Genomic DNA, 14,871 nt, shown 5'->3' with positions numbered 1-14,871 from the left:
GTATATTAGTTATAGTAATAGTTAGTATAGCCTTTAGAAAGCTATATAAATAGTATATATTTTATAAAATAACTATAGTTATTATAATACTATTTATAACTAATTATACCTTTTTAAACTATTTTATAAAGTTATTTAAATACTACTTTATAGACTTATAGGTATTTAATTAAGGTTTTAAGGATTATAAGTTTATATACTTAATTAAATACTATTTTTAATATAAGTATATACTTAAGCTATATTTTATATAATTAGTATTATAAGTATTATATATATAAGATAGTATAGAATAATATATACCTTAAGTTTTAAAGTTATAGTATATATTATAAGTAATATCTTCTTTAAAATAGTAATAACTTTACTTAATATAGTATAAGAGTATATAAGGGTATATAAAGGTTATTATTAATAATATAAATTAGTATAAAAATAATATAAGAATATATAAGAATATATAAAACTAATCTAGTTATAAAAACTTAGATTAGTATATATATATAATAAGGTATATATATTTAACTATATATAAAGGTATATATATATATATATATATAAGAAAGGGGGGGGGGGACTAATAGAATTAATAGCTAAAAAGAAAGAGGAAAGGTTTATATAATATATTATATAAAGTAAAACTAAAATATATTAAGTAAAGTAGCTATATTTAGATATAAGAATAACCTATATTTATTATAAGAATAATATATATCTAAAAAATATAATAGCCTACTTATATATATATTATTTTATATCTAACTGTATACTAGGTGTGAATTGGGATTTGGCGATAACTTACCTATAGGCTGCCGTACCTTAGCGTCATGATTGCGGTGTCACAGGAGACAGGGGATTGCGGCCGCAGAGCGTCCACATACAGGTTGAACAAGTATTTCCGCCGGCAATTGCCAATATATCGCAGCGTCCGCTAGCGTACCATCTGCTTCTTTGTTCGTCATCATGACAGCATTTGCGGCCAGTAAAAACGGTCGCTCGTTGCATCCTTGCGGCGACCATAGAGCGCGCTGGAAGTCCTGAAGATGCGACCACACAGACACCAACTCTCTACCGTGCAATCTGTCATCGTTGCGCAGCAGCAACCATTGAGCCAAATGAAAAGCACTTTGCTTTCGACAATTGAACTTTGAAATTCGTCTCTTCAAAATAATACTCATAATTTACTCAGATCATGTACAATATTGACGCTTTGCCCTCCCATCGAACGATCTGCGGCCTCGATATTTAAATTAAAAGGTGACATCCTTGCCCGACTTGGCGCTCTCGAGGATACCCTCAAGGATGCGGAGGACGTCGCGGGCCTCGGTGGCCTTGACAGGCACGTCTGCCTCCTTGCCAGACTCGACCGCCTTGCCAAAGGCGTGGTAAAAGGTCGTGTACGTCTCAGGCTTCAGGTCGGGGACCGGGGCGACCGAGGCCTTGCCGTCCGCGTCCACCACCGTCAGGCGCATGCTCTCCGGCTTATCCTTACCGAAACCCTTATCGGAGGGCTTGCCACCGGCCTTCAGCTGGTCCTCCTGCGGGTCGAGGCCGAGCTTGCGGAAGCTGCCCTTGTCACCGCGGACCCAGAAGCGCAGCTGGTCGATTTCGGCGCTCAGCGCGCTGATGCGGACGTGGACGAGCTTGCCGTCCGGGTAGGTGAGCTCGGCGACGACGGCGTCGGGGTTGAAGAAGTCGGGCTGGCCGGCGCGCTGGGACTGCAGGCGGCCGTGGACCGACTGCGGCAGGCCAAAGAGCGCGTAGGCCTGGTCCACGAGGTGCGTACCGAGGTCAAACAGCGCGCTGCCGCCCTGCGGGATGCCCAGCGCGCCCTTCCAGTTGGTGGCGGCGGCGGCCTTGTAGCGGTCAAAGTGCGTGTTGAACTCGAGGACGCGGCCGAGGGTGCCCTGCGCCAGCAGGTGCCGCACCGCGAGGAAGTCGGAGTCCCAGCGGCGGTTCTGGTACACGCAGATGAGGCGGTCGTGCGCGCGCGCGAGGCGAATCAGCTCGTCGGCCTCGGCCGACGTCGGCACAAACGGCTTCTCCGTCAGGACGTGCTTGCCGGCCTCGAGCGCGGCCTTTGTCAGCGCAAAGTGCGAGTCGGGCGGCGTGGTGACGACGATGACGTCGACGGCGGCGTCGGCGAGGAGTTGCTGCGCATCGGTGTAGTGCTTCGCCGCTGGGTGGTCGGCCGGCGCCGAGTTGCCGTCCTTGGGGCTGCGCTGGACGATGGCGTGTAGCTTGAACTGCGGTGTCGTGGTGATAAAGGGGATGTGGAAGACCTTGGCGGACATGCTGGGCGGCGCGGGTTAGCCATTGCTGGGAATGAGGGATATATTTCGAAAACTTGGATGGTCTGGTGTGAGGATGAATGCTGTGAAGGGGGCACTGGCTAGCTGTTGCTGAGCAGTCCGTGATGCGACTCTGGGAGGATGGTGGAGGGGAGGGGGAGGAGGAGGGGTTGTGGTGGGATGCTGTCGCGGTTGACTTACCCATATCCAATGACGCCGACGTTGAAGGTCTTGGTAGCCATTTTGTCTGTGTACGGTGTTTTGCAACGTGTAATTACGTTGATGAGAGGATTTTAAAGAGTAGGGAGATAGTCTCCCCTATATACGAAGCTTCAGATGGCCACAGAGAGGTAAAAAGCTTGTCGCGACTTATGACGACGGAAACGTCACCGCTGTACGCAGTGGAGGCGTTGTCGCTGGCGCTCGTACAGCGGGCCGTGAGTGTACATGAAAACCACCACGCAATCGCCATGAAAGCAAATTTCTAGGTAAAATATCTCGGTTAGACTAGTTATATCATATAACTCTTAGATTTTCCAAGTACCTTGGCTTGCCACCTCGACCACGTTTACAGCAGCTTCCAGATCTGCAGGGCCCATTGTAACCCCCAACAGACACCCCCACTGAGCCCTTTCGCTGTACATACATCCTGAAATCGCAGTGCAGTCCTTACCTGTACTAGAGGTACCTAGAAAGTGGACTATAAAAAATGGCTCCAGTGGCTCGTTGCGGCGCCTTTAGCGCAGAAACGGGCCGACTCTTTCACTCTACAAACTCTCGACAGTGGGTGTGCAGACCCGCTGCCACTCAGCGACAACGGACAATATACGACACTTTGGCGACTTTGATGTCCAATCGTTGAGTGATATAGTGTACTGGAATTCGCCTTGACCGTCTGTCCGCCTGGTTTCGAATCTTTGACTCACTCGCCGAACAGCCACCGGTGGGCAGACAGGAGAACCCTCCTCGACGGGACGAAGACCGCTCTGCTGCCATTTCCTATTCTGGGCCCTCCGCAGCACACAGTAGGTACAGGTATCCAGTCTGGGGGCATGAACCCAATCGCCTATCGCCAGGATCGACTGGTGAATTTCTCCGGCATAGTCAACTTCTCTTATACCATGCGGTACCTTTCAGCCCCCAAGACATAGATTCAACAAGAAACATGTAAGCTGGCTTCCAGATGACGTGGTGCAAAAAGGAAACGGATCAGTACACAAGTCACCGCACCCTTTGCGTCGGAAAAGCTGAATTTCGTAATTTTTGACTTGTGCATCCCTAGGTAGGAAATGTGCACCGCTGTGACGGACGGAGCTGTTAGAGATATCTATTTCTAGACGATGGGGTCTTCCTATTGGTGGGAGAAGCGGCGGAAGGAATAACATTTCCCAGAGGACTTACCCTCAGACTCGTGACCTCGCTGCGAGGCATCTGGGAGCCGGAGCAGGCATCGCAAGATTGTTTGGACAAGTTTACCGGCTGGCCGCTGTAAATGATGGGCATATCTATCGTCCCATTCAACCCATTCAACGAGCCAAACAACACCAAGAAATCATATGCAAGTCGTTGCTCCGGCTCGGCCACCACGTGGAGAGCATGACGTACGAGTACGCGACATGGACCAGGCAGCACACCTGAAAGCGAGCCGACAATTTGCAGCTGTGCTTTTTCCCGTGTGTAGCAGCGCTCCAGATGGAGCTCCTGTTGGACGTGTTGCCGGGACTCTTCTTCATGTAGCATGCTCTGGTGTCTTGCATTGCGGGCGCACAAGTTTTATTGAAGGGCCGATATAGATAGGAATAGGAATATAAATATGAAATGTATTCGGTGCATGATCTAAGATGAATAATGATATGCCAATAGTCAAAATAACGCCTCATTACGCCGTTTAATGGTTCTTCCACTGCTATCGTCCCCTGCTAGCACCATCGCTTGAGTAGCGGTATATCGTCATGCTCAATGCGATTCATATATTGGATCGCTCAAGCATCGATTTCGCGAAGGTCGATGATAAATATACAGTAGTCAATCGACTCCGGCATCTTCTATACCATAAAAGACTCGCCACAGCCACATTCTTCCTCTGTTGCGCAGTTAGTACGCAGTCGTCAAGAAAGTCGATGTCCCAGTAGCACTTACTGATGTTTGGGTTTCTGAAAACAAATCGCTGGCTCAGCTTGTCCTCTGCCCAGTCCATCTCGCTGCCAATAATGCTAAAAAGCGCCTTGCTGTCAATGAGGACCCTGACGCCGTCCTGCTCGACCGTTTCGTCAAAGGCGCCGGGCTTGTCGACGAATTCCAAGTGGTACGCCAGTCCGCTACAGCCGCGATTGCGCACGCCGACCTTGATGAGCTTGGGCTCGGGCTGGTCCAGCAGGTTACGCAGCTGCTCGACGGCGGCGGGCGTCAGCTTCATGGCCGCCTTGCGCGGCCGCAGCTTCGATCGCGGCCTCGTGGGCTTGGCCTTTTGTGGCTGCTTCTCGAGAGCGGGCGCAGCAGCAGTTACAGGTTGCTGCTGCGCCATCGGCGATGGTGATGATGCCGGCGCGGCGGCGGCTTGTGCCGGTGGTTGTGATGGCGCAGCGGCAGGTGTGGGCGACGCAGGCGAGGATGGCGGCGGCCGCGTCTCGTGGACCCTGGGCAGGGCCTCGGGGTAGGCAATAGAGGTTTCGACGAGCTCGTCGGGGCGGGCGTCGGCGGAGGAGCGCGGCGTGGGCAGGGAGTAGGAGTGGTAGGCGGCGCACGCGAACCTCGACGTTGAGAATTGTCGGATGGCCAGGCGGGAGGTGGCGTGGCGGGCGGCGGCGACACGACCGAGGAAGACGTGGGCGTTCATGGCAGCTGGACCATAGGAGAATGGGCTGCTATCAATTCAAGGAAGGGATTATGAGCAAGGCTGGCGCATGTCGTTCGTTGGTTGTCGATTGCAAAATTATGTTGATGATGGAACTTGGTTGGGAACTCGGCAGTGGTCGGAGAGAGTAGTTGAGTAGGTACAAGCGGTTAGTAATGAGGTACATGTGCACCTCTCAGCGCTGTACAGGGCTCTCTTCAGTGCTCGGCTCAGCGGCTTTTGCAAAGTGGACCTCCGTCTTCGGCCGAGCCAATCAAAGCGCAGGGATTAGTAGTCATTTTTCGTGGCAACTTCAAGCTCATACGTAAACCTTGTAGGGTTCATAAATGGTCACCGTGTATAGAGGTGTCCATCAACGTACATCAACAATCATTCACAATCACCAGCAACCATCAAGAAGTAATTATTTGTGGCAGCAAGAAAACTCTAACCACGTCATTTGCCAGCCAACTCAAGCTCAGTGTCTACGCCACCTGCTTTATTAAGCTTGCCCCCACAAACTCTAGTCACGCCACGTGGATTCTCCTGCAGACCACTTCTCAGGCCGCATGATCCATCACCTGTTTTTGTCATCTCACTTCATTGATAGTGCCACTTCTCTAGACACTGCGCTTCTTCGCTTCTTGATCGCTGCTATTTCCAGCTTCCACACTGCTAGTCGATGCTACATCGTCAGCAGGGACCAAAGCATTGGCTCCAAAGTCATGATGACCCTCGTTACGTCGCGGCGGTGGAATCAACATGTCGAACCAGCGCGGCGCAATGAAACCGGCGCCGATGAGTACTAGAGCAATGTGACCAACTGCAAACCCGAATATATGAAGCGGATCGTTTCGCAGCTCATAGAAGGACGGGTATGAGAAGCTGTACACAATCGACAATGTCGGCGCTGCAATGTAGCGAACCAGCGGTGCCCAGAATGCGGGAATCTTCCAGTTTCTACCTTGCCCGACAATCTCGTTCAAATCCCGACGAAGCTGATTGCCCTGCATCCCCTGATTAGCATTGTCATGTCATTTGGCTATACAGCATACGTACCGAGTAAAACGCAATAAACCAGATGCGCGAGCTCACGACGCTCTTGTTCCACAACTTTGGAGCTGCTGCATCTGGCGTCTTTCCCAGCAGCACCGCTCCAACCAGACCCGCGAGGAAAATCCCAAAACCTACACCTGCACCAGCGACCGGAGACACAGCCTGGGCAATGGTAACGCCAAGCACCATGCCTCCGAAGAAGCCTCCATTGAAGGTCAGGAAAGCCGGCAGGCCGACTTGGCCGACAACGTCTCGCCAACGATACAAGGTGGTTGATGTGACGCATTCAGCCCAGACGACAAATACTAGGCCCACGTCGTTGATCCATCGATCCACGCCGTCGAGCAAATAGAACCCAAACTCGGTGCAGTACGGCAGGGTCAGGCAAAAGAATGTAATGACGACGGCAGTGACTACCCAAGCCCGGTTGAAACGCGGGTGCGCATCCATGATCAAGGTGACGATAGCATCGACCATGGCAAACGCTGAGCTATATCCAAGAACCATGAGAGTGAAGAAGAGCATGACGGCCCAAAAGTTGGCACCGGGCATCTGCGTGACGGCTGTGGGCAGCGTAATGAAGCCCACAACGAAACTGCCGAGTCGCTCTCCTCCACCAGGTACGATACCGAGGAAGCCTATTACGCCATAGACGATAAAGGCCGCGACATTTTCAAACAAGACGTTGCTGCTAACAATCATGATGGAATCCATGACGGCGTTGGAGTACTTTTGGTTGTAGGATGCGTAGGACGTGAAATAGCCGAAACCAACGCCGGTTGAGAAGAAGACCTGGCCGCATGCCGTCTGCCAGATGGTGCCTTTGGCCAGCTGGCTGCCGTTCCAGGTAGCATAAAAGTATCGAACACCGCGTGCGGCATTGTCGAGCGAGAGAGAACGGCCGATGAGGATAAAAGTGACGACGATTGGAAGACCCATTGTGAAGTAGACGACGCGGCCCGTCAAGCCGACACCGCGAAAAATGGAAACCCAAACTAGAAACCAGGTGAAAATGGCCCAGCCAACGGTCTCGCCAATGACAGCCACGCCAGGGTACTGGACGTACTGTGTGACGGATGATCCGTCAGCGGAAAAGGCGCCTGGAATCGGGTCGACATTGGCCACGACATCCTGCATATAAAACTCGTCGCTGCGGCCCGTCCATGGAAGGGGGCTCTGAAAGGAATGGCGAAAGTATTTCATGATCCAGGCCAAGTTGACCACGAAATACGGACTAACGACGGTTCCGACAAAGATGAGCGAGAGCCCCGTGCCCTTGAGACGGTGGTTGATGTTGTTGTAGGCGACGACGCAGCCTCCGCGATAGGCCTGGCCGATGGCGATTTCGAGAACGAGGACGGGAATGGCGATGAGGAAGACGCACATCAAGTACGGGATGAACCACTGTAGGCCGTGGTTGTTGAAGGTCTGGCTGGGATAGCGCAGCAGGTTTCCCATGCCGGCGCAGCCACCCATGGAGGCGAGGAGGAAGGCGGCGCGCGAGGGCCATTGGTCGCGGCCGTCGGGTGACTGGCTGCTCTTGGGCGCGATGATGTGGCCGAGTTTGGCAAAGGTGCCCATGATTGCTGGGTGCTGCTAAGGAAGCAGGCGTCGGTGGCGGAAGACGAGGCGCATGGGTTGTCGACGGGAGGGACCGCTTCAATGCCGTTCTATAAATATGGCAAGGTTAAGAGATACAAAAACAATGATAGACTGGTCCAAGGCCGTGAGGTTTCGCGGGGGCATGCGACCTTTTTAAGGCGAAACGGCCATCTGGACAAGGCTGTCTTGGCCGATGATGATGACATGGGAAGCTGCAAGGAAGGAGCGGAGAAGGCTTCTTGGCAAAGGGGCATATTCTGACCAAGGACCTCATCCAATTGATCAATATCTGGGCCAGTAAGGCGACATTTCTGCCCCTGTTTTGTCGAAAGTTGAAAGCTCCATGAAACAATCTTGGCAAAAGTCCATGACTGATGGACTGAAAGTCTATCTGTGTTGGTAGGGCAGTTCAGCAGCAAGTCGAGCGAGCTAGCGAAGAGGCAGCGATTTGCTCTTGTATCTTTTTGATACAATTGACAGAATTTTCCCATAAAGTCTGTATATTCTGGATATTGGTATACTACTGGTACCATGTCGGCCTGTCGCTGGAAATACCTTTGCACTTGGTCGTGAAGGATCGGCAGCCACGCTCGGCGGCAAACAGCCAAGACGCTTATGTGGATAAGCATAATCAACGCCTAAACAATGGACCACGGTGATAGGGGCAACAGTCAGGTACGCCGAGGCGCTAGACAGAGCATGTTTGCGTGGTGCCTTGGCCTGCTTCCTTGTGGCGAGTTTTGCGGCAACATGGCAGCATCGAGCTGCGGCTTTGAAAGAGCCGCGAGCGGCAACGCAACGCTCGTCGATGGACAAGGTACAAATGGGGAAAAGAAAGGAGCAACTGTCGTCGTCATGAATCATGGTCCTGGAGCTTGCGTTAGTTCCCAGCCTTGACGCGCCGTTCTTATTTATGGTGCGGCGCGCCATGCCAAGAACAGTTTTCCAGCTCTGGCCCGCAAGCAGCCCGGGCGGGCGAGGCTGTCCTTCTAGATGCAAACGTGGAAGCCTGGAGTTGAATGGATCGAGGAAGCCTTTCGATGCCCAGATGAGAAGTTCGATGGCCGCAACGCCGCAATCCAGCCTAGATTGTCCTAGCCAAGTCCGATTCGTATCCAGCTCGGACCTGTGGTGTCTGTCGCAGCCAAAACATTCGGCCCACTCACAATGAATACCTAATCGAGCACTTTAATTGAACAGACGAAGAAAACGTGGCGGCTGAAGCAACCACGAGGCGTTCTGGGAAGAGGCCAGATGTTAGCCCCGTCTCAGCCTCACCTTGTGTGGTATGTATATAGGACAACCAGCTACCAGCTACGCCGTTGTCTTTTTTTCTAGACGACAGTTATGACAGCTATTCACGGTGACAACATGACAGAGACAACAACAACCATGCGCGCCTGGGTCTTTACGGAACGAGGCGACCCCTCCAACGTATTACAGTTTACCACGCTCGAGAAGCCGACTTTGCCGCCGCGTCTGCCGCTGCCCCGCGATGCGCCCGTACCCGAGGAATGGGTGCTCATCAAGACGGCCTTTGTCGGGCTCAACGTCGGCGCCATCTTTCAAATGACGCTCATCCCACAAATGCTGCGCACCAAGACGTGCGTTCCGGAAATGGACCTCTCGGGCGTCGTCGAGGACGTGTGGCATCCGGAACCACCAGCGGCTGGCAGCGGCACCTGCACCAGCAGCACCACGCCGAAGCCGTTTCGTTTCAGCAAAGGAGTCAAGGTCGTTGCTATGCTGTCGGCCAGCCACGCCCTCGCCACCGGCACTGGCGCGCTGGCCGAGTACGTCGCGGTGCCGGCCAAGTATGTCGCGCGCAAGGCGGACAGCGTCAGCTTCGGCGACGCGGCCGGTTGCTTGCTGGCGGGCATGACGGCGTGGCAGCAGGTGCACGAGTCTGGCGCCAAGGAGGGCGATCGGGTGCTTGTGAATGCGGCCAGCGGCGGCATCGGAACCATGGTGGTGCAAATGGTGCGCAATATTGTCGGCGACGCTGGGTACGTCGCGGGCATATGCAGCGGGAAGAATGTCGAGCTGGTCAAAAGCCTCGGGGCAGACGAGGTACAGAAAGCTTGCCCATCGCACTGTTATTAAGCTTGGGTCCCAAGTTGATGCTAATAATGCGCTCCAGGTAATTGACTACACGAAACATGATCGTCTCCCCGCCCATCTCACAGACGTATTCGGGAACCGACCCTTCAACGCCATCATCGACACGCTCGGACACCAGTCCCTCTATCTCGGCTCGCCGGCGTACCTCGTCCCCGGCGGCGTCTACTCGTCGGCCGGCATCAAGCCGCCGAGCTTCGCGGTCCCCCACTTCCTGCGCGCCGTCGTGCAGATGAAGCTCAACGAGTGGTGGCCGGTGAGCCGCTGGCTCGGCGGCGTCGGCCGGCTCTGGCGCGGCGTCTCCATGATGGAGCCCACGCTCGAAGACAGGCAGCGCATCGTCGGGCTGCTCGGCCGCGGCGAGGTCCGCGTCGTGCGCGACAGCGTCTGGCCGTTTGAGGACGCGCAGGCCGCGTATGCGCACCTGGCCGGGCTGCATGCGCGCGGCAAGGTCCTCGTCAAGGTGAATGCGGAGCTCGGAGACGACGAGGCTTAGAGGAACGCGTGGTATGGGGTATGTTATTAGTAGTAGTGCGTAATTCACCATTTATGTTTCTGTTATCTGGTCCCAGGTGAATGTACATGTATTATTGCTCCGTCAAATTCAACAACCTTTGAGGCAGCCCTGGAGTGAGCAGGACAGCGACAAGCTCAAGACTCTCTCGCTTATTTGCCTGCCAACCTTTTCTTGAACCATTCTCCAAAGTTGATACGGCCAATGACACCGCTTTGGGCACCATCTCGGTCGATTTCTTTCAACTTGACGTCTTCCATGGCCAATGACACCAAGAATGAAACAGCCAGAAAAGCGATAGAGGCAACGAGCAAAACATACATGACCTCGGTGTAGCTCTGGTTAATGGCCACGCGCTCGGGGCTACCCACGGCAAAAGACATTGCGAGGGTAAACGAATTTTGAATATCAACGGCGTTGGACTTGGACGCCTCTGGGAGATGTGCTTGCAGCTTGGCAAGCAGTACACTCGTCCAGATGGAGCCCGATATGGCGGTTCCTATGGCGCCGCCAATGGCTCGGGCCGCTTCGTATAACATTGTCACGTTGGCAACATCTTGAAAACATAATGTCAGTAGGCGCCCGAGTTTGTTTGAGGGTTCACACTCGCCTTGGTGGCTGGCGACGGACTGAACAGCAGTCTGCGCAACAATGCTAATCATGCCAGACCCTCCGCCAGCAATGACCTGGCCTATGATTATCTGAGCCAGCGTCGCCTCAGCGCTGGAGTACCGCATCATGAGCCCGCCGCCCAGCAGCTTGACGAGGGTGCCCGCGACAACCACCCATTTGCAGTTGCCTGTGTACTTGACCGCAAATGCCGCCGCGAGACCGACCACGGCGGCAGAAACGACGTGCGACGTCTGGATATTGGTGGCCGCTTTTGGCGACAAGTCGTGGACGACCACCAGGAACGAGTAAAAGTACGGCTGCCAGATGTAGTAGCTCAGGAAGACGAGCGCCTCGGTCAGACACCCGGCCGCAACGGTCCGGCTCCTGGCGAGGCGGACAGGCAAGATGGGGTAGCGAGCCACGTGCATCTCGTACAAGACGAAGCCGGTGAAGCTCACGGTGCCGGCAACGAGCATGGCGAGAATGTGCGGCGAGGTCCAGCCGCTGTCGAAGCGGACAGCGAGTGTCATGGGCAGCAGGAGCAGCACGAGGCCGGATACGAACAAGACGAGGCCGGGGACATCTGCCTGCGCCCACTTTGCGATGAAACCATCCATGGCACTCCCGTCCGGTACCTTTGGTCGTGTGATCTGGAGACGCCAGATGGATACGAGGAGCGGGATAGACACGACAGGCACGATAATCGCCCTAACGCAGAGTCATCAGTCCGGGCTCAGGATGTTCAGTCGGGTTGCCTCTCTTACCACATGGCATATCCCCTGTTTTTTTTCCACAATCACAAAATCAGTAAAACATTAGTCTTCTTGGTCCGTTATTCCCGACTTACCAGCGCCAATGAGCCGGCACCAGGGCCTCGACCACGGTGCCGCCCACCCAGGCCGTGAAGACGGGCGGCGCGCCGAGCAGCGCGCCGAGCAGCGAGCGGTTCGCCAGCGTCGTCGTGTCCGCGGCCAGAACCTGCTGCACAAACACGACGCCCGCCTGGCCGGTGGCGTAGAAGACCTGGCCGGCCGTCATGGCGCCGAGGTTCCGCGCCGCGGCGTGGACGACGAGGCCCAGCACAACAACCGCGAGCGAGACGCTCAGCGCCTCGGCGCGGCCGGCGGCGTCGGCAATCTTGGCGGCGACGGGCTTGGCCGCCGCGTTTCTGAGATGCGGTGGTGAGCTGGGCTGTGTTGTGCGGGTGTGGGGGAGGGGGGGGACAAAAGAAAAGAAGGAGAAAAACTCACAGTATGCTTTGAAGCGTGCCGAGGACGGGAAGCATCGCATGCGACTGGAACTCGGACAGCGCGTAGGGCTGGTAGGACGGGACCGTCAGGCTGTCGAGGCTGAGCGCAATGGCGAGCAGCATCATGCCTGCCCAGGCGATGAGCACGGTCGTCGGTGTCCATGAGCGGGTGACGTGCTGCATCTTTTCAACGCCGGGCGGCGACGCAGCGGTTGCTGCTGCCTGCTGGTGGTGTATCGCCGCATCCTTGTCAAACTCGTACAGACTCACATCGTCGTCCTCTTCGTCTTCGTCGTCGTCGTAGAGCCGTTTCGCGCCGCTTACGCGGGCGCTCAGAGGAACCGGTGCAATGACATCGTCGGCCTCGACGTGACGAGTGTCTTTCCGCTTCGGCTTCTTCTGCTTCTTCTGCCGCGGCTGTCGGCGGTTCGCGAGGGACACATCGGTTCGTAGTGACCCTACCAGCGGCGCCGGCGACGCAAAAGGCACCATCTGCATACTTGCATAATTCATTTTCGCGTACTATGACAATGACCAGAGGCTCCGGGGAGGGGGGAGAGAAGAGAGACGGGCCACAGGACGACGACGACGGGAAAGAAGAAAGAAAAAAGGCTACGTGCCTAATCCTTGACCCCGCCCATGTATCAAAAAATGATTCCGGCCCGGCGAGTAAACAATTTGTGTGTGTGCTGGGTACTGTGGCCGTTTATATCCGACTTGGCAGTGTTCGTTACGAGGTACAGTGTACAAATGGCCACGGCCAACGGCTTCCTCGAAAGGGACGGGGCGACCCAGGCAACAAAAGTACAGGGAACATGTGAACGGTTGGTTAGAAATTGGATTGGGAGATTACATGGTTCCACGAAGACACACGCCACCCCTTGCAAAGTGAGGCATGCGGGAGGCGGGGGAGCATCTGCGGCATCAGGCATCTTATCAGATGATCTGATAAGCTTTCGAGCTATGGATATACCAAAACTCCAGGTCTGGCGAATGAACCTTTCCTAATTCTAACAAGGCTAAAAAAAATGAGCAACGAGTTTTAGACCCTTGTGAGTGGATGCGGGAACTTTTGTCCTAGGCCCACGGGAGTCAGCCCAACGAGGTGCTTGCTCGGCTTCAGCCGGAGAACCGAACCAAGCAAAGGTGCCACATTGGGGCGGATGGTGAGGAGGTTATGAGTTCGCGACTTTTTTTTATTTTTATTTTTAAAAGTTTAAATAAAAGAACTGCTGTCGTAAGGAGGATACGGCCGACATGACAAGACCAGGTCATGAATAAAGCATGGCCGAGGCCGGCAGCCGCTGCGGTCCCAACTTGCAAAGAAAAAAGTTACAGTCGTCGACCGCACGCTGAATTAAATCCGAGACCGGCGCTGCATTATGATTCACACCACAGCAAGCGGCTGACAACCGGCCAGACCCCGGCCCCGGCAATTTCAGCCCCGGCACCGGTGCCATGTCCGACTTGTGCCCGTACGGGGTTTGACTGGCAAAGGGCGCCATTGTAGAAAAGACGGCACTTATAGCTGTTCAGAGAGGGCGCAATAATTCCGCCCTAGGCAAAGTTTATCCTCGGCTCATCGCATTGAACAAGCAAGGCACAAGTCATCGTGGTCAGTATACAAGTAGCGCGAGAAGCCGACCAAGTCCGTCGGTCAACCCCGCAATCAACCACTTCACTTTCCACTTACACCATCAACCAGCAACAACGGGAATTCAAACTCTATTGAAGCCGCAGAAAAGTCCTCCATCAAACAAAGACAATAAAAAGAACAAAAAATGGTCTCCTCACGCCCCCCACAGAACCCCATGGAGGGCGTCCCCCCGCACATCCTCGCCCTGCTCGACCGTCTGCACGCCGAGTCCCTCGCGCAGGAAAAGGACATGGACCGGTCCGTCTTTGTCGGCGCGAGCAGCGACGCGGCCAACAAGACGGCCGTGCGCGACAAGTTCATCGCCCTCGACCGCGACAAGTGCCAGTACGTGTACGCCCTGTGCCGCGCCACCGACGCCCGCACCATTGTCGAGGCAGGCACCTCGTTTGGCGTCAGCACCATCTACCTGGCCCTCGCCGCCGCCGCCAACGCTGCCGCCGCCGCCGGTGGCAAGAAGCCTCGCGTCGTCGCGACCGAGCACGAGCCGACCAAGGCCGCGCGCGCACGAGAGTACTGGGCCCAGTGCGGCGACCGCGTCACCGGTGCCATTGACCTCCGCGAGGGGGACCTGCGGGAGACGCTCAAGGAGGACCTTGACGAGGTCGATCTTTTGCTGCTGGATAGTAAGAAAGAAAAACTCGGTCCCGCTCTTTGCTTGGGCGGGCAGAACGCGCGCTGGCTAACACGGCACGACCCCTTGTTCTAGTCTGGACCGAAATGGCTCTGCCCACGCTCAAGATTGTGCAGCAAAAGATGCGCCGCGGCGCCATTGTCATTGCCGACAACACGGCCGTGTCGGAAGGATACGACGAGATGCTGACCTATATGCGTAATCCGGAGAGCGGCTTCATCACCATGACGTTGCCATTCAGCCAGGGATTGGAGTTTTGCGTCTATCTGCCCAACAACTAAACTATATGTGTTTTATGATTTGTCTTC

General features: G+C 54.4%; 6 protein-coding genes across 6 annotated transcripts; 2 read left to right on the top strand and 4 right to left on the bottom strand.

The window, feature by feature from the left end:
• Window positions 1–1,250: 1,250 nt before the first annotated feature.
• On the bottom strand, window positions 1,251–2,533 carry CCM_02864 (NAD binding Rossmann fold oxidoreductase, putative; the record flags this gene model as incomplete). The annotated part of the gene is made up of 2 exons (XM_006668016.1): window positions 1,251–2,295; window positions 2,493–2,533. 2 exons carry the CDS (start codon window positions 2,531–2,533, stop codon window positions 1,251–1,253), a joined length of 1,086 nt encoding a protein of 361 aa, XP_006668079.1.
• A 1,646-nt stretch (window positions 2,534–4,179) lies between these two features.
• CCM_02863 (iron sulfur assembly protein 1) lies at window positions 4,180–5,127 on the bottom strand (the record flags this gene model as incomplete). Its single annotated transcript, XM_006668015.1, has 3 exons — window positions 4,180–4,197; window positions 4,343–4,374; window positions 4,431–5,127. The coding sequence occupies 3 exons, from the start codon at window positions 5,125–5,127 to the stop codon at window positions 4,180–4,182; spliced, it is 747 nt and encodes a 248-aa protein (XP_006668078.1).
• Window positions 5,128–5,744: 617 nt separating this feature from the next.
• CCM_02862 (sodium/chloride dependent neurotransmitter transporter, putative) lies at window positions 5,745–7,761 on the bottom strand (the record flags this gene model as incomplete). Its single annotated transcript, XM_006668014.1, has 2 exons — window positions 5,745–6,140; window positions 6,184–7,761. 2 exons carry the CDS (start codon window positions 7,759–7,761, stop codon window positions 5,745–5,747), a joined length of 1,974 nt encoding a protein of 657 aa, XP_006668077.1.
• Window positions 7,762–8,427: 666 nt separating this feature from the next.
• Window positions 8,428–10,396, top strand: CCM_02861 (zinc alcohol dehydrogenase; the record flags this gene model as incomplete). Its single annotated transcript, XM_006668013.1, has 5 exons — window positions 8,428–8,661; window positions 8,732–8,915; window positions 8,983–9,068; window positions 9,121–9,877; window positions 9,969–10,396. 5 exons carry the CDS (start codon window positions 8,428–8,430, stop codon window positions 10,394–10,396), a joined length of 1,689 nt encoding a protein of 562 aa, XP_006668076.1.
• Window positions 10,397–10,566: 170 nt separating this feature from the next.
• Window positions 10,567–12,788, bottom strand: CCM_02860 (siderochrome-iron transporter MirC; the record flags this gene model as incomplete). The annotated part of the gene is made up of 3 exons (XM_006668012.1): window positions 10,567–11,734; window positions 11,874–12,194; window positions 12,277–12,788. The coding sequence occupies 3 exons, from the start codon at window positions 12,786–12,788 to the stop codon at window positions 10,567–10,569; spliced, it is 2,001 nt and encodes a 666-aa protein (XP_006668075.1).
• A 1,268-nt stretch (window positions 12,789–14,056) lies between these two features.
• CCM_02859 (O-methyltransferase) lies at window positions 14,057–14,844 on the top strand (the record flags this gene model as incomplete). Its single annotated transcript, XM_006668011.1, has 2 exons — window positions 14,057–14,555; window positions 14,639–14,844. 2 exons carry the CDS (start codon window positions 14,057–14,059, stop codon window positions 14,842–14,844), a joined length of 705 nt encoding a protein of 234 aa, XP_006668074.1.
• Window positions 14,845–14,871: the final 27 nt, after the last annotated feature.

Source organism: Cordyceps militaris (assembly GCF_000225605.1).
Source record: "Cordyceps militaris CM01 unplaced genomic scaffold CCM_S00002, whole genome shotgun sequence".
NCBI lineage: Eukaryota > Fungi > Ascomycota > Sordariomycetes > Hypocreales > Cordycipitaceae > Cordyceps > Cordyceps militaris.
The sequence above is the reverse complement of the archived record's forward strand: the minus strand, read 5'-3'. Positions and strand labels throughout refer to the sequence as shown.